The sequence below is a fragment of the Peromyscus californicus genome, unplaced genomic scaffold (genome assembly GCF_007827085.1).
Source record: "Peromyscus californicus insignis strain IS unplaced genomic scaffold, ASM782708v3 Scaffold_7__1_contigs__length_154581171, whole genome shotgun sequence".
NCBI classification, from domain to species: Eukaryota; Metazoa; Chordata; class Mammalia; order Rodentia; family Cricetidae; genus Peromyscus; species Peromyscus californicus.
Window position 1 is genome coordinate 46,693,764 of NW_026294595.1, and position 27,538 is coordinate 46,721,301.

The 27,538-nt window shown below is 43.6% G+C and overlaps 1 protein-coding gene and 1 non-coding gene across 5 annotated transcripts; one reads left to right on the forward strand and one right to left on the reverse strand.

Annotated features, from left to right (window-relative positions):
- Positions 1 to 838: 838 nt before the first annotated feature.
- Bbs5 (Bardet-Biedl syndrome 5) lies at positions 839 to 27,509 on the forward strand. Of its 4 annotated transcripts, none has more exons than XM_052724018.1 (12): positions 839 to 1,201; positions 2,469 to 2,602; positions 7,953 to 8,018; positions 9,562 to 9,611; positions 9,744 to 9,871; positions 11,690 to 11,825; positions 14,301 to 14,396; positions 19,845 to 19,907; positions 21,698 to 21,832; positions 24,907 to 24,990; positions 26,917 to 26,940; positions 27,098 to 27,509. In XM_052724018.1, the coding sequence occupies exons 1-12, from the start codon at positions 897 to 899 to the stop codon at positions 27,197 to 27,199; spliced, it is 1,323 nt and encodes a 440-aa protein (XP_052579978.1). In that variant the 5' UTR covers positions 839 to 896; the 3' UTR covers positions 27,200 to 27,509. The 4 variants fall into 4 exon arrangements, with proteins under 4 accessions (XP_052579978.1, XP_052579979.1, XP_052579981.1 ...); XM_052724019.1 differs by lacking the exon at positions 2,469 to 2,602 and adding an exon at positions 2,641 to 2,723 and having other exon boundaries at positions 860 to 1,201; XM_052724021.1 differs by having other exon boundaries at positions 1,042 to 1,201; positions 2,506 to 2,602.
- Positions 6,001 to 6,124, reverse strand: LOC128102751 (small Cajal body-specific RNA 4). The gene has a single exon (XR_008215514.1). It is a non-coding gene; the product is annotated as a small Cajal body-specific RNA 4 (non-coding RNA).
- Positions 27,510 to 27,538: the final 29 nt, after the last annotated feature.

A 27,538-nucleotide genomic window follows, 5' to 3' on the forward strand; every position in this document is an offset into this window, starting at 1 on the left:
CTGGAATTCCGGCATTCTGGAGTTAAGGTGGGAGGGCTGACCTGAGTTCAAAGCCACTCTGGTCTCCATAGTAAGTTTCAGGTCAATCAATTTGGCACACAATGTGAAACTCTGGGAGAAAAACAAAACAGCAGCTAGAGTCTTCTCTCTGCTTCGATACGCAATTATACATAATGCGCATCCATGACAAAATTAGTGTTTAAAAGGCAAATGTTTTCACATTGTTTAAATATATATATGACCATGAAAAGATCTTGAGTATGCCCAGGAAACCCCAGACCACTCTTTGTGAAGCAGCAATTTATTTAATATTTGTTTATTTGTAACTGTCACGCGCTGTGAGCTGCCATATGGGTGCTGGGACTTGAAGCCAAGTCCTCTGGAAGAGCAGGTTAAGAGTGCTCTTAGCCATCTCTTGAGTCCCCCTGCCTTTTTTTTTTTTTTTTAAGTATTTATAAACCGGGCAAGATGCATGTTTGTAATCCCAGCATTGGGGAAGCCGAAGCTGTTCGATTTCCAGGCCAGCCTGGGCCACAAAGTGATACCCTGCCTCAAAAACAAAAACAAAAACAAAAACAAAAACAAAAGACAAAAGTGTTTATCCCGTGCTCACTCTGGACCGCGCATTGTTTAAAGCGCGCGTCTCTTGTTGGCTCACAATAGACGGACCCCAGAGTTGGCTTGTGAAATAAGGGCTGGCGGTGCACACATCTGGGGAAGCCGTGGTCCAGACCAGAGTAGGACCTCAGCAGGTTCTGAGCCTAGGGCTGGAATGCAGAGTCAGAACCCCCAGGGTCTGCGAGGTGGGCAGGGCGAGAGCCTCACCACACCAGGAACGTAATTTGGTGAAGTTGAGATTTCTGGATGGTGTAGAAAAAAACAGCAGGAAGGCTGAAATGGCCAAAAATGTGCACGGAGACCAGAGAGGTGGTGGCTCAGAAGTCAAGGACCCTCCCAGACTCCCGCCTCAAACCGATCCAGTGACGCAAAAGGGCCGGGGAAAGAGCGTGTACTACCAGGTGGAAGCTTGGGCCTCGGCGCCCGCCGTAGAGAGCGTGACGAGGCGGGCGCGTTGCCTTGGAGCCCGCAAGACGCCGCAGGACAGCCACAGTGGACCGCGTCGGCGGGCCGCCTCAGGCGCCATGTCTGTGCTGGACGTGTTGTGGGAAGACCGCGACGTGCGCTTCGACGTGTCCTCGCAGTGAGTCTCTGCACGCGCTGGGACCCCCGCGATGGCGGTCCCCGGCCTTGCCCTGGCCGGCGGCTAGCCGGAGTGGGAGCCCATCCAGGCTGCGACCCTCCGCGCCCAGCGCTGGAGGGGACGTAGGGCAGGGATTCCGGAGAGCAGGGTTCTAGAACAAAATCCGGCATAGCATTGCCTCTGAACGCTTAGCGTGACTGTAAAATGAGGGCGCTGGGAGGGAGAGGTCTCCAAAACTCCCGACCACGCAAGCCCTGTGTCGGGGCTAAGCTTGAATCTAAAGCTTTCCGAGCTTATCAAACAGAAGCCCTGTTTGTGGGGAGTATGTACTTTAAAGAGAAGAGGGTTAAAAACCTTCCTGCCCAGACCTCGAGGGTCGGGGGCGCTGAGAGAGTGTTGGAAAAACATCAAAGTTGAAGTTCTTGGATTAATAAATACGGGGCTCCCCAGCAACTTCCTAATAGTGCTTTATCGTGAACAGCACCTCCTTAAATGGAAAAATGAAACATTGGTACATTTCTCAGTTTTTGTGGTAATTGGATGCCTAACACGGTATTAGTTCCTTTATGAAGTCAAAGGAAGGGGTATTTGTAAAATTACCAACTACCGTAACTCATTACACACCTTTTATGGCTTTTCTATAGTTCTGGGGGGGGGGGGGGCGGGATATCTTAATCCAAACAAAACTCCAGTTTTCATGAACATTTTGAGTGTAGCAGACAGTTATCACACACACTTTGCTGATAGAGACAAGAAATAAGAGGGAATGCTAATCATACACCCTTCCTCATTCTAGTGCAGGAAATTTACACACCAGCGGCTGTGTAAACACAAGTGAGCAAAAGGGCCTGGGGAGACAGCTCAGTAAGAGTGCTTTCTGTGTGCACGATGCAGGAGGCTAGGTCAGAAGTTAACATGCAGAAGTCATATCTCAACTTTGTTAGGGTCCCAGGGATCAAACTGAGGTCATCAGTCTTGGTGGCAGCTACCTTCACTTGCTGAGCCATGTCACTATAGCCCCCTAAGGATACTTCTCATACAACTCTTTTTAAAAAAAAAATCATCCCTTTCATAACTGCCTGCTGGCCTTCCTCTACTCGGAAACCTCTTGGGGGTTGTCTGTTGCCCACAGAATAAGGCCTGTCATGGTGGAGTTCCAGATTCTTCGATAGGTGTTTCTCCTCAGTCACCCAACTATTCTTCTCTTACTCCTCAGTCTCCTTTTGTCCCGGCCACCTCTGTTACCTTTATTGTTCCTGTTTTTCAGTCATGCAGTCTCTGCTCTTTTCCTTTTATTATCCAAGACTCCACTTCTGGATCTCGCTGACTCCCAAGTGGCCCTGGTCAACTTGGGGCTCGCTGACCGGTCAGCCTTGTCTGGAAGATTGGCAGCATATAGAGGTGAGGTTCTAACCCTCACAGTTCTGTGTTTATTTTAGACAAATGAAAACAAGACCTGGAGAAATCCTTATTGATTGTCTAGATTCAATTGAAGATACAAAAGGAAATAATGGGGATAGAGGTGAGTAGACTTGAGTTTTGTATCTGTGGTGTAATTTTTAAATGTTGATTCACACTAGCTGGAGAAAAAGCATCACATGTAAATGTAATTGTGAGAAGAACAAAGTTAAGTCCACAGATTGTCTCAAATAGAAGAACTGGTAGGTACTAACCCTACAGATAGGAAACACAGGTTCTCTCTCAGCTTTAGCCCATCGGTAGTGAGTCTTGATTCAAGGCCTGAGACTTTCTAGTGTAATGGTTAAAACTCCAGGAGCCCTGTTTGTAAGCATCATAGAATAGTTCCTACCCTTGGATCTTCCTCCTGCTAAAAGAATACAGAATATTCATGGTTGTGGTATCTGTGGTCACACTTCACCTTAATCCTGAAGTACTGCATGGTCCCCTCAGAATGACCCCTAGAGGTGGACGTGTGCAAGGAGAAAATTTAGTGCTACATTGAGATGTCTATTTGTCAGTCAAGTAGCAGAAAACCCTGTGGGATTGTTTTTGTTTTGTTTTTTTTAAACTGCCACTGAGAAACAGCTGGACTCTAACTTCCTTCTCAAATCAAATTGCCTGAAGCTAAAAACTTTAAGCAGCGGTCCCTGGAGCCAGCAGTCAGTGTGCAGTCACCAGGGCCTGAAGCTCATTAGTATTCCTCAGAGGGCAGGGTGGGGAGGCACCTTACAGGGTTTCTGGAGGAGAACTTAAGGAAGAATCACGGGGGAGGAACCCACCTCATTCAGATAAAGGGATCTGTGTGTCCTGGGGAAGGGACGGTAACCTTACTGCAGAACAGGCTTAATGCAGCTTTTGGGTGGCTACGAGCTCTCCAGGACTTCGTTCTGAATTGTCCTACTAAGCCCCCCACCTCCCCCCTTTTTTTTTGTGAGGAAGCTGTCATTACCACTAGCTGCAAGCACATCCTGCCAGTTCTAGGGCCTGTCCTTAAAGGCATGCTTACATTTCTCAATGATCCTGGTGTCAGTTGGACCACGGGGAGGGTGAAATCTGAACACCTAAGAGCAAACAGAGAGTCTTGGTTTGTGCTTTGTGAGACAGAATAATAATTTTGCTGTCATAATGGCTAAATCTTAGTGAAAAGTGAGTTACTTTGAGGGAGTCAAGAGAAACTTTGGTTGTTCCTATACTGCTTGACAAGAAGGCTTTTGTGACAGTCCATCCTCCATAATAAATAGAGGCCGTGGATAATAAAACATTTTTTTTTGATTCATCAAGTATTCATTGAGTGTAGGATCCTGTATCAGTACTTTGGTGTATAGAGAGTGTCCTAGTTAGCTTTAATTGTCAGCTTGGCACAGCCTAGAGTTATCTGAAGGGAGAAACCTCAACTGAGGAATTGCCTAGATCAGATGCCTGTGGGCGTGTCTTGGGGGTTTGTCTATTAATTGATGTAGGAGGGCAGCACCATCCCTAGGCAAGTGGTCCTGGGCCATATAGGAAAGCTAAGCTAACTGTGAGCCTGTGAATTAGGAAGCCAGTAGACAGTGTTTCTCCGTGGTTTCTACTCCAGGTTCCTTCCCTGACTTCCCTCAATGATGGCTTGTATAAGTATCATTGAGGGAAGTATAAACCAAATAATCCCTTTTCTTCCAGGTTGCTTTTGGTTAGAGTGTTTCATCACAGCCAACAGGAATCAAACTACGCCAGAGGGCAGAGAGGTTTTCTGGGGTTGGGGAATGTAGCTCGTTGGTAGAATACTTTCCTAGTGTGCTCGAAGCCCTGGGTTTAATCCTCAGTACATGCTTGTAACCCCATCACTCAGGAAATCGTCATAGGAAGATTACAAGTTTGAAGTCATCCAGGGTTTTTCTTTGGCTCAAAACAAGGGAGTAGGGAAGCCTGGCTACAGATAATCCCCTCACAGTACCAGAATCCTATTAGAACTCAGGAAGCTTTGTTTAAATGAAGGTTTACAGGGATGTGCAGAGTGTGTGGTTTATATGGAGGTAGAGAGGGGATGGGGAGTTCTGCCTTCCAACCCTCTACATCTGCTCCTTTCGGACAGTTTCCAAGTGACCAACTTAAGGCTATGCTATTCAGGACCCCTGTTTTAAAGCTGTGAGTATCTCAGAAGACTAGCACATTTAATCCACTTCTAAGTACTCTGTCATGAAATGATCAGATTAGCGTTGTGCACTGGAGCCGTGGAGAGTGACATGGGGCACAGAGATTTCATATTGGGGAGATTAGAAGAAATGAGGACAGAGAAAGAAGTCCAGGCCTGGAAGAATGGACATGGAGCTCCAGGGAGGGCTCCTTCAGGAGAGAGGAGGCCTCACAAGACTCCTGTAACTTGTAGGAGATAAACAGTGAGCAGAAAAATGATGAAGAGAATTGGCTGGGAGTTTTGTAAGGCAAACTGTCAGCACTCCATAACTTTTTTTTTTCTGGATATGTTAATAGAAAAGTATAAAAGACAGACTGTTACTTAAGTGAAATGATTCAAGGAAATCAGTGCCCTATAATGTTTAAGTCCTAAAAATTAGTTTGTAAAGCATTAAAATATTAAGCCAGGCTTGGAAGTACACACCTCTAGTCCCAGCCACTTGGGTAGCCGAGGCAGGAGCGTCAGTGGAAACTGTGAATTTGAGAACAGCCTGTGTGGTAAAGTGACATTGTCTAAACAAGGGTGGCTTTATGGATCCTAGTATGATAAAGCTCGTGGATCTGAAAGAGCAGGGTAGGCAGAGAGGAAAGAAGGAGGGGAGGAGGGGAGGAGGGCTGGAGCTGGAGCTCTCTGGTAGAGCTCTTGCCTGTCGAGTCTCAGGTCCCGGATTCAATCATCATTGTTCCCCCTTTCAAAGAAAAAAGGAAAAAAAATAGAACCACTATTAACATTTTATTAACATATTTTAATTAAAATATAATTTCATCATTTCCTGTCCTCCCTCCAACCCTCCCAAGTTCCCTCACACTCTCTTAACAGCTTTTTAATGTCTATTATTTGCCAACTGCTATTTTTTATATTTGTATATGTAATTTCACTTAGTAGCATTAATTCAAAGCAGACACCCTTCCTGTTTTTCCATAGGTGGTAACTGAGAGGCTGCTCGGCTTTTCTAATATTACATAAGTAAATGAGGAACCAAACTACATCATGTCCTCTGTCTTAGTTAGGGTTTCTATTGCTGTGAAGAAACACCATGACCATGACAACTCTCTCTCTCTCTCTTTTTTTTTTCTTTATATTTTACAGCGTTGAGTAAGCATACCCACTTCTCTTCAATAGATGTTTAAATTAATTTAAAAAAAGTAGCAAAGAGAGTGCTGGAAATTTTTGGATAGTACAGTCAGCCCTGTGGTTTCTCCGACAAGGGCTGCTCTCTCCACCTGTTTGTCTAGGAGGAGTATATCAGCAAAGCCTTGCTTCATCAGAGTCAGTCTTGGTCCACCAGTAACCACGGCAACTCTTAGAAGGAAAACATTTAAATGCATCTGGCTGACAGTGTCAGAGGTTTAGTCCATTATCATCATCATGGCAGGAAACATGGCAGTGTGCAGGCAGACGTGGTGCTGGAGAAGGAACTGAGAGTTCTACATCTTGATCCACAGGCAACAGGAAGTGAACTGTGTCCCACACTGAGCATAGCTTGAGCATAGGAGACCTCAAAGCCCACCTCCACAGTGACACACTTCCTCCAATAAGGCCACACCTCCTAATAATGCCACTCTCTGTAGGTCAACCATTCAAACACATGAGTCTATGGGGGCCATACCTCTTCAAACCACCATATCCTCTCTTTGCTTTGCTTTTGTTTATGTTTTTTATTTTTGAGAAAGGTCTCTCTCTATAGTCCTGGCTGCCTTGGAACTCTTATTGTAGACGAAGCTAACCTCAAACTCAGAGATCTACCTGCTTCCCAAGTGCTGGGATTAAAGGCATGCAGCACCATGCCAGGCCTTCTCTCTCCTTTTGAGACAGGCTCTCACTATGTATTCATGGCTGGTAGCCTGGAACTCATAAAGGTCCACCTGCCTTGCCTCGGCCTCAGCCTCTACCCTCCCAGTGCTGGATTAATTAAAGGCGTTCACCACCACAGTGCTCTTCTTAAAATTGTTTCGCCTGCCCCAAATTTAAGCCTAAACTCCAACTCAGTTTTATTACTGGTAGGATTGCCTCTGGACCTCTTGGTCTAGCATTGAGGAACTTCTGCTTTGACCACAGTCAACCTCTCATACCTGTGCCGCTAACAGAATTAGCCCTCTAAGCACATGGTTCGTGTAAGTGAGAGCTGTCGGACTGGAGAGATGGCTCAGCACTTAGGAGTGCCCCCTCTGCACTTAGAAGGACTAGAGTGGTGCTGTGCACACCTTGAACACCAGCACTGAGGCAGGCTGGGACAGGAGGATCCCTGGGGCTTGCTGCCTCGAAGAAATAAGGTGGTAGAGGAGGCCAGCTGATGCTCTCCCATGTTTTCTGCACTTTGTGCATCCACAAACACATACACACAGGCACACAAAATGAGAACTGCTAAGAGACACTCATGGCACTTAGGTTTCAGTGACTTTTCTCACGTCTGTGACAACGTACCTGACAAAAGGAACTTAAGGAGGGAAGTGTTTAGTTTGTGTCTCACTTCCAGGATAGAGTTCATCATAGCAGGCAGGTCATGACTGCAGGGGCTGCCTTGTCCAGCCCATACTCGTTCCTTTTTCCTTTTTAATCATCTAAACCAGACTGGCCTCAAACTTGGTATCATGTCTGAACATCTATTCCTTGTGACTACACACCCCAGGCACTTGGATCATCTAGTCCTTGTGACTGCACACCCCAGGCACTTGGATCATCTAGTCCTTGTGAGTGCACACCCCAGGCACTTGGATCATCTAGTCCTTGTGACTGCACACCTCAGGCACTTGGATCATCTAGTCCTTGTGAGTGCACACCCCAGGCACTTGGATCATCTAGTCCTTGTGACTACACACCCCAGGCACTTGGATCATCTAGTCCTTGTGACTGCACACCTCAGGCACTTGGATCATCTAGTCCTTGTGACTGCACACCCCAGGCACTTGGATCATCTAGTCCTTGTGAGTGCACACCCCAGGCACTTGGATCACAGGCATACAGCACCATGCTCATTCTGAGCACATGGATCATGGGATGCAGCTTCCACAAGTGCTGGCCATCAGACCATCAAGCTATTAGCCACAGCTTCCATTCCCACCTCATTTTGTGCTTCTAAAAGGGCCTTCAGCTAATGTGTTCTCACTTTGTCTTCAGGTAGACTCTTAGTAACAAACTTAAGAATCATCTGGCATTCCTTGGCATTACCCAGAGTCAATCTTTGTAAGTATTCTTCTTAGATAAGATGCTAAGGGGGGGTGGGGGGGGGGTGGGAATTCCTTTTTCAGGAAGGTTGGATGGTGGATTTTGAATTTAAAACAAACAAGCAAAACATCTAAAGTGCTGTGGACAAGGCTCAGTGGTAGGCACTTGCCTAATGTGCTTAAGGCCCTAGGTTCAATCCCCAGTGCTGTAAAAATACAGGAGCGATTTTCTTTTAAGCTTATACCATGAAGTATGTGGAAATATAAAGTTACTGTTTAAGAAAACATTCCGAAATCAAAGACAGATCACATACTATATCCTAATGCAAAAGAAACGATCTGTTCATATGTTTCAGTCTGTCCGTGCTGTAAGGCGTATATGGAATTAGTGCTTTTGTAGGGGATAGTTTTTGTCTTTACTGGTTTTTTTTTTTTTTTCAAGACAGGGTTTCTCGCCGGGCGGAGGTGGCACACACCTTTAATCCCAACACTCGGGAGGCAGAGCCAGGTGGATCTCTGTGAGTTTGAGGCTAGCCTGGTCTACAAAGCAAGTTCCAGGAAAGGCACAAAGCTGCACAGAGAAACCCTGTCTCAAAAAAACAAAAACAAAAACAAAAAAAAAGACAGGGTTTCTCTATGTAGCCCTGGCTCTCCTGGATCTCGCTCTGTAAACCAGGCTGGCCTCGAACTCACAGAGACCCACTTGCCTCTGCTTCCTGAGTGCTGGGATTAAAGGCGTGCACCACCACCATCCGGCCTCTTTACATTTTTTGCTATTATTGTGTATGTGCACGATTGTGTGTCTGGGGTGGGGCTGTGCATGTGCCAAGGGACAGCTTTGTGTGTCAGTTCTCTCCTTCCACCTTTTCCGTGGGCTCTGGCCATCAAATTGAGGTCTCTGGGTTGGTGCAGCAGGTGCCTTTTCCTGCTCAGCTATCCCTGCTCCTTGTCTGGTTTTGATTGTCTTTGAAAACATGCCATACAGTTTCTATTGTTTATGGCAAAGGTAGCCAGACTTTCTTTTGATGTAACAGTGATAAGGTTTTTTTGTTTTTGTTGTTTGGTAAATGGTGTCATATGGGTTTTAGACATTTTCTTTTCCCATGTTAGGAATATTTTTGTTTGTTCAAAGTACAGCTGACCCTCAAGTTCTTGTAATAATATCCTTCATTCTTTCTTTATCTTTTTGAGATGGGGTCCCATGTATCCCAGGGTGACCTCTTACCTGCTGTGTCACTGAAAATGACTTGAACTTCTGATCTTGCTGCCTCCGCCTTCTGAGTGCTGGACTCACAAGTGTGGGCCGCCTCACTCTGTTTATCCAGTGCTGAGGATCAAGCCCAGGGTTCATGTTGCTGAGAGAACATTCTACCCACTGAACTACATCCCCAACCTCAATTTGTACTGTTTTCATACAAATCTTAGAAGTTGTACTTCTGCTCGTGTTTAGTTTTCAAAACTTTAAAGTTCTAGGTTTTTAATTGTTTTTTACAATATTATGTTTCTCACTTTATGATATCATACTCCTTACATTCTTTGTCTTTTTTTTTTTTTAATTTTAGCTATTGGTTACAACTGCATATTGAGTATTACAACAAGAACTGCAAACTCCGTAAGTCTGAAAAAGTCTAATGAAGTAGATGTACAGTGAGGAACACTAGAGATTGAAAGTTGAGACTTGCTGCCACCTTCCATGGGAACTTGCTCTGCAACTCTGAACTCTGTAATCAATTTGTCCTTACAGAAACTACGAGGCCAAACTGAAGCTCTTTATATATTAACAAAATGCAACACCACCCGGTTTGAGTTTATTTTCACAAATCTGGTTCCTGGGAGCCCCAGACTTTTCACTTCTGTGATCGCAGTACACAGGTACAGACACACCTCTCAGACCGTTGACGATGCCGAGTAGTGGTGTAATGGTGTAAAGGATAAAGTTTGGATGTACGACGGTATCTTCGTTGCAAACATCCCAGGCCTTTAGAATAATACACTTCCTTATCATAAGTCAAGCACCTTGAAAGAATTAATAAAGTGTGTAAGATGCCAAGCGTAGTGCCCATTTGTAATCCCACCACTCCAGAGGGCAAAGCAGGAAGATGAGGGGGTCTGGGCCACCCTGGGCTACATATCACCACATCTTGGGAAATGGAAGACGACAGGAAAGATTCTACTAAATTAGCTACCAAGGTAAAAAATTTCAAGTAATGAGTTTAAAAGATTTTTAGAGTAGAAATAGACATTCAGAAGTTTTCCCTAAATAATTTATAATTATTCAGATTATTAATAATGCTTTTCTGAACATCTGTGTACAAGTGTTTGTCTCAGGATATATGAGGTGTAGCTTGATGGCTGAGCACTTGCCTGGCATGCTCAAGGTCTTGGGTCCTATCCCCAGCACTATAGCAACACATATATGTTTCAGCTTTCATGATCAGACATTTAAACTGTAGATCTTGATTTGACTTAAGAAGTGCTTGATCAAGACCAGAACACATAGCAAGTTCAAGGCCAACATCTAATTATTTAAAATACAATAAAATGAAAAGCTTGAAATGCTTTATGAAGGGAGCATAGACGCTGCTTTCTATTAATAATGTAAAAATATTGTGTTCTGCCGGGTGGTGGTGGTGGCGCACACCTTTAATCCCAGCACTTAGGAGGCAGAGGCAGGCGGATCTCTGTGAGTTGGAAGCCAGCCTGGTCTCCAAAGCAAGTTCCAGGAAAGGCGCAAAGCTACACAGAGAAACCCTGTCTCAAAAAACATATATATATGTTTATATATTGTGTTCTGAGCCTGCAAGATGGCTCAGCAGGTAAAGGTGCTTCCTGCCAAGCCTGATGACCCAAGTTCTGTCCCCAAAACTGACATGGCAAGAGAGAACTGACTACCACAAGTTGTTTTCTGGCCTCTGCACGTGTATGCACACACACTCAGGCACATACATACACAAACATGAAAAACAAAACAGAAAAACACTATGTTCCTTCCTAAATGAATAGAGTAAGCAGTTCCATTCTCCTACTGGTTATTTCTTGAAGATAATGAAGGAAAGGAAATTAAGATTTATAGACAGAATGCAAACCCTACTGCTTAACAACATAAAAGAATCCTAGCGAAAGGAAAATCAGGTTTTGTTTTTCCTCCCCCTCCCTCTCCCTCTCCGCCCTAGATCCCTTTAGCATTGACACAGTTTTCTGCACATGGATAGATGCAAGCATAATGTTTTCAGGCTGTAGTGAAAATAGTAATTGGACCTGTGTCAAAGAGTACTGCTAACATTGACTAGCAGTGGGAATGAAGGAATGGATGTCACAGTAAATTTGTCAGCATTCTGCTACCATGACGGAAAACTAGAATTACCCATCCTTACTGAAGACTATTTTTTTTTTGTTCTTTGGGGTTTTGTTTTGTTTTTTGAAGTGGTCTCACTCTATAGCCCAGGCTGGCCTAGAACTCATTATGTTGTCCAGGATGGCCTCAAACTGTCTGCAGTTCTCCTGCCTCAGCCTCCCAGGTGATGAGATTATAGGCATGTGCTACCACAACCGCTGAGGAGTGTTTGAGTTCACCACAACTGAGTGATGTCCATAAGCTTTAACAGCTATGTAGCTACTAGATGAGTAAACATAGCCTGACACACAGTTTCTGTTTGGATTGATTGGTCTTTGTTTTATTCTTTTCCATAGAGCATATGAAACTTCTAAAATGTACCGTGATTTTAAACTGAGAAGTGCAGTCATTCAAAACAAGCAACTGAGGTTATTACCACAAGAGCATGTGTATGATAAGATCAATGGTGTATGGAATTTATCCAGCGACCAGGTATCGTGGAAAGTAATGAGTCTTTTGGGACTGTTTCGACAGCATTTCCCACTCATCATTGGGTTTGTGTAATTGTTAAAACTAGCATTAGAGATCTGGATAAATTACAGCTTTAGATATGAAGTTATATTCTAATTTTCATGGCCTTGTGCCCTTTACATCAACTTCTGTTCTGTACAGACCCAAGAAGTGCAGTGGGCCTCAGAGATGATCTAGTTCAGTCCACTTTTTCCATAGGTGAGAAACACAGAGCCACACTTGCCCACACATCACAACACACTGTTCTTCATACCACACTGGTAGAGGCGAACCCTGATGAGGAGAGGACAGATAGAAGTATCCCCCTGAGTCGGGGTCTTGCTATGTAGCCCTGGCTGGCCTGGCACTCACCATGTAGAGCAGGCTGGCCAAGAATTTGTGGAGAACCTTCCTAGTTCTGCTTTCTGGGTCGCAGGGTTAATAAGCATGCACCCAGCTCCACCAAGACCTTTTAGCCTGTATGTGTGCTTAGCTTTGAGACAGGGCCTTATTATATAATCCAGTCTGCCCTAGAACTCAACTTCTTCAGCTGAGTACTGGGCTTCAGAACCCACTAACTCACAGCCACTAGCTCCAGGGAGATGTAATGCCTCTGGTCTCCGTGGATGCTATCACCCACATGTACATATCCACACAGACATAGTTAAAAATGGATGTGGCATGGTGGCCACAGCCTGCCTCCAGCATTCAGGAGGCAGATGCAGGCAGTTCTCTGTGGGTTTAAAACCATCCTTGTTTACCTAGTGAGTTCCAGGCCAGCCAGAGCTACAAAATGAGAGCCTGCCTCAAAATAAATAAATGTAATTTCTAAAATGTTTCATTGTTTTTGTTGGTGGTGCTGTTTATTTTATCTTATGTGTATAGGCATCTTGCCTAAGTTTATACCTTTATACCACATGTGTGCCTGGTGCCCATAGAGGCCAGAAGATAGAGGTTATTGGATACCTGGTACTGGAGTTAAAGACTGTTGTGTGAGCTGCCTTGTGGATTCTGGAATTGAACCTGGGTCCTCTGAAAGAGCAACTCGTGCTCTTACCCACTAAGCCATCTCTATAGCCCCAAGTTTTGTCTTCTGAGACAAGGTCTTACTGCGTAGCCCAGGTTGGCCCTAAACTCCTGGTCTTCCTGCCTTAGCATCCCAAGTCCTGAGATTATGGGGTGAATTACCATATCTGGCTGTAGTTTTTGGTATTTTGTTTTTGCTTTTGTGTTTTTTTTGGGGGGGGGTTGTTTTTTGTTGTTGTTTTTGTTTTTGTTTTTTTGAGATAGGTTTGTTTTGACTTGATTTTTTGAGACAGGGTTTTTCTGTGTAACAGTCTTGCCTATCCTGGAACTCTCTTTGTAGACCAGGCTGGCCTCGAACTCACTGAGATCCGCCTGGCTCTGCCTCTCAAGTGCTGGGATTAAAGGTGTGTGTCACCGCCACTACCACTTGGCTGGCTGTAGTTTTAATGTAGTCAGTATTAAAGAGTCGTCAGATATCTCTGATAGGTTGATAGGGATTATAGTGTGGTTTTATTCTCACTTACCATAACTCCTTTGCTCAGGCATATCTCAAGTTTTGAATAATAAGTATACAAAGATCTAATACTTAAAAAATGCTATGTCTCAAGAGCTATATTAAAGGCCTTTTTGTTGGGGAGGGGAGTTGTGTTTTTTTGTTTTGTTTGTTTGTTTGATTGATTTTTTTCAAGACAGAGTTTCTCTGTGGAGCCCTGGCTTATCACTCTGTAGACCAGGCTGGCCTCGAACTCAGAGATCTGCCTGCCTCTGCCTCCCGAGTGCTAGGATTAAAGGCATGGGCTACCACCACTCAGCTAAGGTTTTTTTTAAAATAATAATAATAATAATAATAATAATAATAATAATAATAATAATAATAATAATAACAGCCCCCAAAATGGGTTATTTATTCAAACCCCCATTCTACATTTGACAAATATGCCAGGTGGAATTTTGTGGGTCGGTGAAATGGTTCAGTGGGTAGAGATGCTTGCCTGCAGCCTTGACAGCCTGAGTTTGGTTCCCAAATCCCATAAGGTGGCCAGAGAAAACTCACTCCAGAGAAAATTCACTCCTGTGAATTCCACTCATGTGCACCTGTATACACACACACACACACACACACACACACACACACACACACACACACACTAAATTTTTAAAAATTTAAAAAGAACTTTGTCTTCAGACAAATATGCTAACTTTAATGTTTTAACTGTACTGCTGTCCTATTGCTTAATGACTCTGGGGTCCAGGCGTTCAGTCCTCTGATTGTGCTAGCCTGTAAACAGTAGAGTCACCGGTACTCCATAGTACTCAGTTCTTGTGTTAATCTCCCGCTGTGATAATCAGAATTATTTTGGGTCTCATAAAACAGATTGGGAATACAAACAAGCAATCATGGATTGACCTCCCTCTCTCTCTCTTCTGCAGGGAAATTTAGGAACGTTTTTTATTACCAATGTGAGAATTGTGTGGCATGCGAATATGAATGACAGTTTTAATGTCAGCATACCGTATCTGCAAATCGTAAGTCTATAATTTTAGTGACCTCCTTTCAATCTAGAACAGTCACACGGTTAATCACTGCATGTTTGGGTTTATATGCTTTCCGGGTTTTTTCCTTTCTATATTCCACTAACTAAAAGCATACTTTTGGGGCCACCAAACCTGAGTTCGATCCCCATGACCCACATGGCGGAAGGTCAACCAACTCCAAAGGTTGTTCTCTGACCTCCATACTCATACACACTTTGGCATGCATATGTGTCCCTCCCAAATAAATAAATAAAGTAAATAAATATAATTTTTAAAATACACTTAAAAATAAGTAAATAAAAGCATACCTTCAAAATGTTGATTTTATTATTTTAACAGAGAAAAGACAACGTATTTATAAGTCAGGCATAGTAAATACTTTTAAATCAAATGCTAGAGCAACAAAGACAGGAGGATTTCCACAAGTTCAGGCCTAGTAGACATAGCAAGTTCTAGTCCAGCCAGCCTTGGCTGCATAGCAAGACTGTCTCTTTTTTAAAAAACTAATAGTAGTTATCAACTTGCTGGGGTTTTTTTGTTTTGTTTTGTTTTGTTTTTTTGTGGAACTAGGAATTGAACTAGACCCTTGCATATGCTAGGCAAGGATTCTGCCACTCAACTTGCTATTAAGAGAGAAATATGTACAAGGTGTGGTGGGCTCTTTCTCTCTCTTTCTCTCTCCCCCCTCTGTCTCTCTCTGTCTGTCTCTGTCTCTGTCTCTGTCTCTGTCTCTCTCTCTCTCTCTCTCTCTCTCTCTCTCTCTTCTCCAAGCTCTGGGAGGTAAAGGCACTTGGATCTCTGTAAGTTCAAGGCCAGCATGATCTACATAGCAAGTTCCAGACCAGCCAAGGTGACATAGTAAGACCATGTTTCAAAAACAGATAAGAAAAAGGACTGAAGGACTAGGGATGTAACTCACTGATAGAGTGTCTTGCTACTATGTTCAAAACCCTGGGTTCAGTCCCCAACACTGAAAGAAAGAAACAGCTCCCCAAGAGGCTGGAGAGGTGGCTCAGTAGTGAAGAGTGGTTGCTGCACTTTCAGGGGACCCCAGTTTGTAGCTAGAGTTTTCCTGTCTGGCCCACAGTCAGGACAAATCTCTCACCTGCCAGTCCCACAGCCGTCAGACCCGACCAAGTAAACACAGAGACTTATATTGGTTACAAACTGTATGGCCATGGCAGGCTTCTTGCTAACTGTTCTTACAGCTTAAATTAATCCATTTCTATAAATCTATACCTTGCCACATGGCTCATGGCTTACCGGCATCTTCACATGCTGTTTGTCATCGTGGCGGCTGGCAGTGTCTCTCTGACTCAGCCTTCCACTTCCCAGCTTTATTCTCCTCCTTGTCCCGCCTATACTTCCTGCCTGGCCACTGGCCAATCAGTGATTTATTTATTGACCAATCAGCAACACATTTGCCATACAGAACATCCCACAGCACTTCCCCCTTTTTTTTTCCCAAAAGGAAGGTTTTAACCTTAACAAAGTAAAATTACATATAATTTGGGAATTTGGGCATAGCTTCTCTTACTACTTCCTGCTGGAGGGGGGCACTGTATCTTATGGGGACACAAAGAAAATTTTAGGATTATGGAGTAGTCCATGAGGCTGTATTGTCTGAGCCAGTTGCCTTCAAACCATTCTGGATGTTGGATCATCTGGGCCATGGTGTCATCAGAGACCTTTCAGGGGGTCTTGGCTGGTCAAACCTGATGTATCTTAATCTGGAACAAATCCATAGCCTCTGGCTTTCTGTGGGAACAAAAGCAGAGTCTCCTTTCCAAAGCAACACATCCTTACATCCAAATTTTGAAGTCAAGTTATCTTTAAAATATACATATTGGTTTAACTCAACATCTTTTACGATCAAATGTTTTTCTGCAGTTAAAAATCCCAAAGACAGCCGGGCAGTGGTGGCGCACGCCTTTAATCCCAGCACTCGGGAGGCAGAGCCAGGCGGATCTCTGTGAGTTCGAGGCCAGCCTGGACTACCAAGTGAGTTCCAGGAAAGGCACTAGGCTACACAGAGAAACCCTGTCTCGAAAAACCAAAAAAACCAAAACAAAGCAAAAAAAATCCCAAAGACAACACAATCCAGATTCTCTATGTAATATTCATCTTCACGTGGCTTATATTTTATATTAATTTTACTGTCTCTTTAAAGACTTTATTTTTTAAAACTATGTATTTGTTTATATAACTGTATATATCACCTTTTTTGTCTCTTTCAAGCCTACGTATATTTTACACACATTGTAAACTATTACATCTGAATCTGTCTTATTGTGAATCTATTGCTTTAAGCTGCAGCAGCTGTGGCTGCTGGCTCCGCCCACCTCAGCTTCCCAACATGGCTACTTTACCGCCAGCTCTGGGAGCTATCATGGGTCTCTATGCTTTTATCCAAGCAGCGTGTAGCCCAAAAACCTCTTTTTTTTGTTTTGTTTTGTTTTGTACTAGCAAAGGCCAAATCCACCACACAGCTTAATGTGCCACTTGCAGAGGCCTCATTCCCGCCATACTTCAGGTCCAGCGTGCACGCTAGGAACCCGCCAGTAGCTCAAACCGGCAGCTGCCGCTCATTTGAGAGAGACAATTAGGAACTGTTTTAAGCTCCGTTTTAGAATCTTTTCTCAGGTTTTAGATGGAAACTCTTGCCACCACGTTGGATGCCATTTGTAGCTAGAGTTTTCCTGCCTGGCCCACAGTCAGGACAAATCTCTCTCACCTGCCTGTCCCACAGCCGCTCAAACCCGACCAAGTAAACACAGAGACTTATATTGGTTACAAACTGTATGGCCATGGCAGGCTTCTTGCTAACTGTTCTTACAGCTTAAATTAATCCATTTCTATAAATCTATACCTTGCCACGTGGCTCGTGGCTTACCGGTATCTTCACATGCTGTTTGTCATCGTGGCGGCTGGCAGTGTCTCTCTGACTCAGCCTTCCACTTCCCAGCTTTATTCTCCTCCTTGTCCCGCCTATACTTCCTGCCTGGCCACTGACCAATCAGTGATTTATTTATTGACCAATCAGCAACACATTTGCCATACAGACCATCCCACAGCACCAGTTCAATTCCTAGCCCCGATATCAGATAGCTCACAACCTCCTGTTACTCCAGTACCAGGGGATCTGACACCCTCCAGAGACACATGCATGGCATACACACAGATACATGATCATACGTGTAAATAAACATTAGTTAAAAAAAAAAAAAGGAGTAAGCCAGTAAGCAGCAATCCACCTTGGCCTTGCTTCAGTCCTGCCTTGAGCTCTTGCCCTGACTTCCCTTCATGATAGACTGTGGTTAGGACACATAAGCTGAAATCAACCCTTTCCTCCCAAAGTTGCTTTTGGTCATGGTGTTTTATCACAGCAGTTGAAGCCTTACAAAAACAGTATCACTTTGTGCTCCATGATCAACAGTCAAGACGCTGAACCAACGCACAGCCCCTGCTGGTGCAGAGCCTTCCTTCTGGCCGAGGAAGCAACACATTAAATGGATAGTCATACATAGTTTGATAGGAAGGAAATCTAAAGAAATATGATCATTTGTTTGTGTACTGGAGATCAAACCTAGGGCCTTGTACAAACTAGGCAAGGACTCCACAAGACATAATTTGTCATCAAGGCTGGGAAGATATGATAGTCTACATGGGTGTTTGATAAATTGATGTGTGTATATTGTTTATTGCTTGGTTTTGTTTAGTTTGAGATTTTTTTTGAGGCAGGGTCTCTATAGTGCTGACTGATGAACTCACCATGTAGCCCAGGCTGGGCCTCAAATTCATAGCACTCCTCCTGCTATACCCACCCAAGTGTTGGGGTTACAGTATGATGCCACCATGCACAGTGTTTGTTGCTGCTCTGTGTTCATTTATGTGACTAACCTAGCCTGACCCCTGTTATGCTGAATACTTACTGAGTAGTAAACAACCTTGTGCTTTCTGTTCTTCAAATAGAATACTTTTTTGTTATTTAAGAATAGAGTTGCCAAATGTGGCCTCTGGAATGAATTCAGCCTGACCCAAACAGCTTGCAATATGATACATCACAGCTTGTCACTGTGGTAGTCATACTCCAACTTCAGCTCTAGCTTCAGCCATTACTCTACTCCACAGGGCCAAGCTCTGTGTGTGTGTGTGTGTGTGTGTGTGAGAGAGAGAGAGAGAGAGAGAGAGAGAGAGAGAGAGAGAGAGAGCGCGAGCGAGCATGAGCACCTTGTCTGACCAGCCTGTGTCACCTAGTTAGATAGGTGGAGATCGATGTTTGTTTGAGTTTTCTATTGCTGTGATGAAACACTATGACCAAAGCAACGTAGGAAGCAAAGGGTTGAATGGGTTGATTTCAGCTACACTTCACTTGCTCCCCAGGAAACAACTCATTAGGCTTTGAGCACTTACTGGCTTTTCTAGCCCGAAGTTCAAATGCCATCACAATCCTCCCAAAAACACATGGTCAGATCTGTCATATAGTACCCCATGGGCTCACACAAATTCCAAGTGAGTGTTTCTGTTGCTGTGATAAACACCCTGGCCAAAATCAGCTTTGGGAGGAAAGGGCTTGTTTCCACTTATGATTCTACAGCACAGTCCATCACTGGGGGAAGCGAGGGCAGGAACTCAAACAAGACAGGAACCTGGAGCTGATACAAAGGTCATGGGGGATAATGCTTACTGGCTAGCACCCTCATGGCTTGCTCAGCCTGATTGCTTGTAGAACCCGGGACCATCTGCCCTGAGGTAGCACCACCCAGGTGAACAGGGCCCTTTCATACCAATCATGAATTACAGAAATGCCATACAGGCTTGCCAGCAGGCCAGTCTGGTGGGGGCATTTTCCCAGTTCGGGTGATCTCCTCCCAGATGACCCTAACTTTTGTCAATTTGACAAAAAATTAACCAGGGCAAGGTGTGAAAACAGAATGGTGCACGTAACATAATCTTGATTCAGGAGCTCCAAAGATACTGGCTCCTCAAAACTGAAAATCATCAGCCTTTTGTGTAAAACCTTCAGAAGACCCATTGATCACAGGAGTCAGGGATAGCTGAATCGGATGGCTCTAGATATTTGTCTTCTGTGTATGGCTTTGTCATTTGCCATCTCTCTTCAGTCTGAGTCTTGTCATTTACTGATTCCTGCGGGAAGAGGGTAGAGAGGGACTTCTGCCGTTTAGACTATGAAGAGTAGTTCTTCGGCAAAAGCGGATGTCCTATAGTCCTAACACTCAAGAGGCTAAGACAGGAGGATTTCCCAGAGTTCAAGGCCAGCCTGGGCTTCATGGTTAGTTCCAGGCCTGCCTGAGGTATGAGACTCTTCTTCAAAAGCCAGGGCTACAGCACATTACATAATTAAAATGTGTATTGAAGAGTTACTACCATCAGATAATAAAAATGTGGTTTTTTTTTTTTCTTTTTCACTTTATATAGCGTTCAATAAAGATCAGAGATTCAAAATTTGGTTTGGCTCTTGTCATAGAAAGCTCTCAACAGGTAAGATATTTTATATTTTTATTAAACTGATAAATTTTTAACGATGTGTCCAGGTTTTTTGTTGTTATTTTATAGTAGCCAGTTGACATGCAAAAGTATCAGCAATAACATGAAGATCTATGAAGTGTTTGAAGTCTTATAGTACCTGTCTCCATAGGAAAAAATCCTTCCTATGTGTTTGTGACCAGAAACTCAGGAGCCTCCTGCCTCAGCCTCCTAAGTGCTAGGATTGTAGGTGTGGGCATTGTATTACCCTGTGCCAGTTTGCTCATTAGACAGATAAAATCATTATCATCATTATATTAATATAATTGTGAGGGAAATCACTGTACTAGGTCAACATAGTTCATACTTTATCTCAATCTAATAACTCCATGAAATGGCTGTTTTCCCCTCTTACAGTCCAGGATACTGAGGCCTGGAGGGGTTAGGCACATTCCCCCGAATCTTGAAGCTGGTAGGGATGGAACTGTATTTTCATCCCGGGTTTATCTGACTCATACTTGCTTTGGATATGGAGAGAAGCACATATACTCTGAGACTTTATGTTCTCACAGACTGAGCAGTATCTAATTATAAACTGCTGTGTGCCCATTATGTTGTGTTTTTACAGAAGTCCCTTTGAGACTTTTAAAGTACTTTACTTATGGTCTTGAACTCTATGTAGACCGGGCTGGTCCTGAGCATGTGATCCACTTGCCTCTGCCTCCTGAGTGCTGAGATAGCAGGCATGTACAGCCATGGCTCCAAATCAGTTTTTTAAGGGAGTTGTCAGAGGTACCCCAAGGCCCCTGCTTTTTTCTTCTAAACAAGGGGGGGAGTTACAAAATCACTCCTAAATTTAAAAATGAATGCCCACTCTCTCTTTCCCATGGCCTCTTACTGCCTTTTACTAAGTACTGCATCCCAGGAACTGTACCAACAGGACATACTTTATTCTGTTAATACAGCCACTTGAGAACAGTTTTATGGTTTGTTAAAAATGGGGCTTAGGCCGGGCAGTGGTGGTGCACGCCTTTAATCCCAGCACTCGGGAGGCAGAGCCAGGCGGATCTCTGTGAGTTCGAGGCCAGCCTGGGCTACAGAGTGAGTTCCAGGACAGGCTCCAAAGCTACACAGAGAAACCCTATCTCGAAAAACCAAAAAAAAAAAAAAAAAAAAAATGGGGCTTAGAGTAAGGAAAGAATATTGTCCAATATTAGTTGTTGATCTAGAACTGAACCCAAAAGTATGTTCTTTTAACACAAATATGCTCTTATCTTTTATAGTATACTACTTTAAAAAACATACTCTTTTTACCAGCCTGCAGTCAATCATAGTCAAGATGCTTTTAAACCCTTCAAGGAGATAACTTCAAATGGACCATTTTTTAATGGATAGTCTATTCCTTCTCAAGACCTAGTCCAAACAAACAAACAAAAAAAGACCTTAGTTCCTTTGGCCACCACACTCCACTGTGCCTATTTTTCATCCAGGAAGATGAGATGGAGTTTAAAGATGAAATTATGTGCAACCTGAATATGTCCCGGGAGCATGAGGGAGGCAGGGTTGGGGAGGGAGGTCAGAAGACCTCATGGGTTACTGCCGCTGGCAGCCCCTCCCTGACTCCCCGGAGGCTCACCGCCATACTCTTCCGTTCTTATGTTTGGAATTTTCAGGGCACAGAGTTTAATTCTTTAGAGCAGCTTAGCTGGGATCCTCCAGAACAAGGACAGTTAGCCTGCCTTCATGGCATCCTGTAGGTATTGTCCCTCAGACTTGGCTTTTGTTGTCATTATTTTTTCTTACAGAGTGGAGGATATGTTCTTGGCTTTAAAATAGACCCTGTGGAAAAACTACAGGAATCAGTTAAGGAGATCAACTCACTTCACAAAGTCTATTCTGCCAGCCCGATATTTGGAGTGAATTATGAAATGGAAGAAAAGGTAATTTTTCGATATCATCGATATAGAGTTTGCTGAATTGCTTTCATACTACCTATGAAATCCAAAAATAAACTCACTGTGTACAAACTGTAAACATATATGTAGACCTGGGTCAAGTGAGCATGGCCTCAGACTGGCCACCTCTAATTGGTGACTAGTACTGTCTTCTGACTGATTGCTTCTCTGGTCATTCCCCTTCCCCAGCTAGGTGAGCAGCCTCTTCAGGAAAGTGTCCGTGTACACGGCTCCTCTGATGCAGACAGATTTGAGTTTGTCATTCTATCTGCTTTAGGTTTAGCCTCCCACAGCTGCATTAGCTTGGACAATAAAGGCCTCATGGACACCATCCTGTTCCCCACTGTCCCCCCATGCAGCAAATCCAGAATCTGCTCCATCAGTGCGGCCCATCTCCATTCCTGTTGGTCAGTGCCTCTGACATGCTAGGTTGGAGAAATGTTATGGGTTTCTGTGTGTTTGCTGTCTGGCCGTTGACTTGGTTTTGAGCTAGGGTTTTTTGGCCAGGCTGATCTTGGAGCTCCTGCCTACCTTAGGCTCAGCATCTCGACTGCTGGTACCTCAGACACACACAACTGTGCCCAGCTAGTTTTCAGATGTTTTGAGTGTCCTGTCTCCCTCATCTGTTCTGGTTGGTTCCAATCCCTGCTCTCCAGGCGTATCAGCTTTCTTGTGGTCTGATCATCTGCCCCTCATCATGTGATCTGTCACTAGCATCCTGTCTACACTGGTCCCCTTGCCCCAGGCTCTACCTCTGGCTCCCCGTTTCAGTCCCATCACTGACCACTCCATCACAGGTTCCCTTGCTCTCTGCCCCCTTGCTGGGGCCCCAGTGTGCACCTTAATGTCGGTGTCTAGCCCTCCACTCTCATCAGTGCCCTTGCTGGCATTCAGACTGCTAAACCATACTCTAACCAGTACCTCTCCATCTGCTTCTGCGCTCGGACTAGGTGTGGAGCCAGAGAGAACCAAGAAGCAGGCTGGGCAGTGGGGATTCATGTCCTCTGACTTCACTGAGGCATTCCACCTTTTATTCTCCCTTCTCTGCATATTCCTCAGGAATAAATACCATTGGCTACTCCAGCGCTGTCATCTTTGGTTTTTATTTATTTCGTGGATGTGTTCTATGGCACGTGTGTGGAGGTCAGAGGACAACTTTCAGGAGTCAGTTCTCTCCTACCATGAGGGTGCAGGGACAGCTCATCATGCTTGTCAGCACATGTCTTTACCTGCTGAGCCACCTCCAGCCCCTCTAGATTCTTTAACTTAGATGTTTCTGGATGCCGTATACATCTGTTTTTCTGATCCTAACACTGTCAACTTATCTTATGTTCTAAATACTCTTGAATATTGTCACATAGATAAGCATCTCAAATAATAGAAATATCCATTTTAATTATTGGAATGTTTTGTGTTATTTGTGTATGTGCATGTATGTCTATGTGTGTAGAAGTCCGAGGACAACTTTTGGGAGTTGGTTCTCCTACAAAGGATCTGGGGATCTGGGATCAAACTCAGGACATCAGACTTGGCAACAAGCCATAAAGAGAGATTGCTGGCCTGATACTGAATTTCTTTTAATTTTTAAAAATTATTTTATTATATGCAGGGTGTATACCTTTAACCCCAGCACTCCGAGGCTGAAACTCTGTGTGTCAGAGGCCAGCATAGTTTACATAGCAACTTCCAGGGTAGCTGATCTACACAGGGCAATCCAAATGAATTATTTATGTGAGGGTATATGCTTGTGTGTGCAGGTGCCTTCAGAGCCCAAAAGAGAGCGTTGGACCCCTGGAGCTGGAGTTAGCGGTGGTTGTGAGCTGACTGGAGTAAGAACTAGACTCAGGCCTCGGAAAGAGCAGCAATGGTTCTTAACCACTGAGCTGTCTCCCCAGCCCCTCAGAACTGAATTCCTTATTTCATAAGTTATCTCATAATTTCATTATCCAAGTCAGTAAGATGTATCAGACCTCAGACAGGACATTGCTAAATGAGAGTAGCCTTGGCATGTTCCTTATTTCTAGTATTGCCAAAGGTAGCTGTGCTCAAAATCTTGGGGCTTTCCTTCATTTTCTCCACTATCTTGCATATTGATTTGATTCTCCCAGTCTTCCCTTCTCCTATCCCTCCCTTTCCATTCGGATTGTGATCGTTGTTCCTGCGTGAGGAATGGTGTAAAGTCAGCAAGTCTGGAACCTGACTTCCGGTCCCAGGCACCTAGCTTCACTTTTCTCACAGTTACATGTACATACACCCTCCTCACAGCTGCATGTGCAGACCCTCCTCACAGCTGCATGTACAGACCCTTCTCACAGCTGCATGTGCAGACCCTTCTCACAGCTGCATGTACATACACCCTCCTCACAGCTGCATGTGCAGACCCTCCTCACAGCTGCGTGTGCAGACCCTCCTCACAGCTGCATGTGCAGACCCTCCTCACAGCTGCATGTACAGACCCTCCTCACACCTGCGTGTACATAATGCAGGGCACACAGGAGACGTCGGTAGCATTCCACTTCTTGCCCTCTCTAGCTGTTGTTTCCTCTCTCCTCTCCTTTGACCCTCGCTCTCACCGTAACTAGCCATGGTCACCCACTCTGACTTCTCAGATGCCTTCTCAGTTCTTCAGGGTGGCCTTCTCTGACTAGACCTTTTCTGTCTGAAAGAGAAGTAATTGAGATAAGGTTTTTCTTTTAAGAATATCTCAAAAATTGAAAGTGGGGCGGTGGTGGCACACGCCTTTAACCCCAGCACTGAGGAGGCAGAGGAGGATCTCTGTGAGTTCAAGGCCAGCCTGGTCTTCAAAGTAGATTCTAGGACAGCCAGGACTGTTACACAGAGAAACTCTGGCACCTTTCTGTTTTAATTGTTTTGATGATGTTGACTTGATTTAAAACCTTAACGTTTAACTTTTACAACTCGTTAGTTTTAATATAGAATATGAATTCCAGAGTGATTGAGTGGCTTTCACTGTTGCCCTTTACAAGTATCTGCAGTTCTCACAGTAGATTTTTCTAGAAGAACTAGTTCCATATTGACTCTGACACCTTAATTTTCAGCCACAACCCCTTGAAGCTCTGACGGTTGAACAGGTTCCAGATGATGTGGAAATAGACTCTGATGATCACACGGATGCTTTTGTGGTGAGTGCCAGAAAGAACTAGATTTTCTGTGATGTGTGTGAGTCATGTCTAATTAATAATGGTGTAGCTGTGTAAAATGTTGTAAAACTTGAAACAACGTGAGTTTGAGGGAAATTTTTTAAAGTGAGAGAATTTCTTTTGTGAGAATACTTTTAAATTCCCAACCTAGGAAATAGTTTGAAAACAGTTATTTAGAGGATTTGATTTATGATAATTTAAAGTCTTTACAGAATTCATCTTTATGAAATGATTTTTTTCTTTAATTTACATTATTTTAGAAAGATATGTATTTGAGCAATATACTTGCCTGTTTCCAAGTAGGCATTTTTTAATTAGCCAACATACTAATAATGTTGAGCTGGCTGTATTAGTACAAGCTTTTAATCCCAGCACTCAGGAGGTGGAGGCAGGTGGATCTCTGTGAGTTCAAGGCCACTTAGTGAGAAACCCTGTCTCAAAAAAAAATGAAGTAATGCTTTCTAATGTTTCCATATCCTACAGTCTTATGAATCTGACCATAACACATACCTTCCTTCCAGCAACAAATTTTTCAAATAAAGATGTGAAATTGGCATGAAGCACCCTCGAACTGTATACTGACACACTGAAGTGCTCCTTTGGTTTGGTTTCTTTCTGGGTGGGTTGGTTGGTTGGTTGTCTCTTTTTGTTTTGTTGTGGTTTTTTGTTGTTGTTGTTGTAATTTGTTTTACATTGAATTGTTTGTGTATTAATATGTGCACATAAGTGCAGGTACCCATGGAGGCCAAAGGCCTCACATCCACCACAGCTGGAGTTAGAGGTGGTCGTGAGCCAGCTGCTGTGATTTGGGAATTAAACTACATGCTCTTCGCTGCTGAGCCATTTCTCCAGCCCCTGGTCTTGAACTCTTGACCCTCCTGCCTCCAAATTCATGTGCTGGGATTTCATCCACCACACTTTGTTTGGTTGTTTGGTTGATTTTATTATTGTTGTTTCTTTGTTTTTTTTTTATTTTTTGAGACAGGGTTTCTCTGTGTAGCCCTGATTGTCCTGGAACTCACTCTGTAGACCAGGCTGGCCTTGAACTCAGATCTGCCTGCCTCTGCCTCCAGAGTGCTGGGTGGGATTAAAGGCATGTGCCACCATGCCCAGTTCTAAGTGATTACCTTGTTTTGTTTTGTTTTTTTTGTTTGTTTGTTTGTTTTTAGTGATTTATTTCTTTTTATTTTTATGTGCATTGGTGTTCTGTCTGCATGTATGTCTGTGTGAGGGTGTCAGATCACTTGGAGCTGGATTACAAAGGTGCCATGTGGATGCTGGGAATTGTTTTGGGGTTTTTGTTTATTTTTATGTGCATTCATGTTTTGCTGTGAGTGTCAGGTCCCCTAGAACTGGAGTTACAGACAGTTGTGAGCTGCCATGTGGGTGCTGGGAGTTGAACCTAGGTCCTCTGGAAGAGCAGCTAGTGCTCTTAACCACTGAGCCATCTCTGCAGCCCCTCTGCCACCATCTGCTAAAGCAGAAGCAGAGAAGTCATCTTAAAGCCCCCAAAACATTGTTTCCTTTCAAGCGAACAGTGCTGTACATCAATTATAAAGCCTGTTTGCTTAGAGCGTGAAGCACAACTCTTTCAGACATCAATACTGGCATAAGAAGTGTAAAATGTTTGTTGTTGTTTGTTTTAAGGACAGGGTCTCACAGTCTGGTTTCACACTTAGACAGTTCTAACCTGCCTCTGCCTCCCCGAGTGCGGGGATTAAGGGCCTGTACCACCATAAGAAATAAGTGTTGATGGCATCGATGTAGGTAGAGGAACTATTAGATGCACAGTAACCAAATGTGAACTAGACTTAGTTACCAAATCGTTCTGAAAATTAACTACCTGTTCCTTAGACCCTGATTTAGTTTGTATGAAGCATGTGAAATATCATTTTCTCTATCTTATAGGCTTATTTTGCTGATGGGAATAAGGTAAGGACACTTTACCTATAGTTTTTGTTGTTGTTTTGTTTTTTTTGAGTTTCAATATTGCAGCATCTCGCACTCACTAACTTAGCGAAACATTTCTTGTTTTTCCTCTTCCTTGCCCATCTTCCATTCCCACCTCATCTTCTTACCTTCCCCAAAGCAACAAGACCGAGAACCTGTGTTTTCAGAAGAGCTGGGGCTTGCAATAGAGAAACTGAAGGATGGCTTCACACTCCAGGGACTTTGGGAAGTAATGAGTTGAGCCGGAGTTGAGCTGGAGTTCTATTTAAATATATCTCAAGATTAAGACACCACTTGCCTACTCTAGGCATGGAATAGTTTTTACATTATAGCTTTTATATTTTATATTTTAAGAAAAGCTTTCAATAACTAAGGAAAAATTTCTTAATTTTAGAAAACTGGCAGTTTTCTAAAAATTATATTCAAAATTGTAACTGAAATGTACCTGGTTTGTAAATGTTTATATTGTACCTAATACTTGTAAAATAGCACTTTACAGATATTAAGTGACTATATCATGTTGGATTTAATAAAGATTTTATTCAGCACCACTTAATGTTTTGAAAGTATTATTTTTAAA

Coding starts and splice junctions, on each gene's coding strand:
- Bbs5 (XM_052724018.1), top strand. CDS start 897: ATGGCCAAAAATGTGCACGGAGACCAGAGAGGTGGTGGCTCAGAAGTC. Junction 11,826..14,300: donor GGAATTTATCCAGCGACCAG/GTATCGTGGAAA, acceptor TCTCTTCTGCAG/GGAAATTTAGGAACGTTTTT. Junction 19,908..21,697: donor TCATAGAAAGCTCTCAACAG/GTAAGATATTTT, acceptor TTTTTCTTACAG/AGTGGAGGATATGTTCTTGG.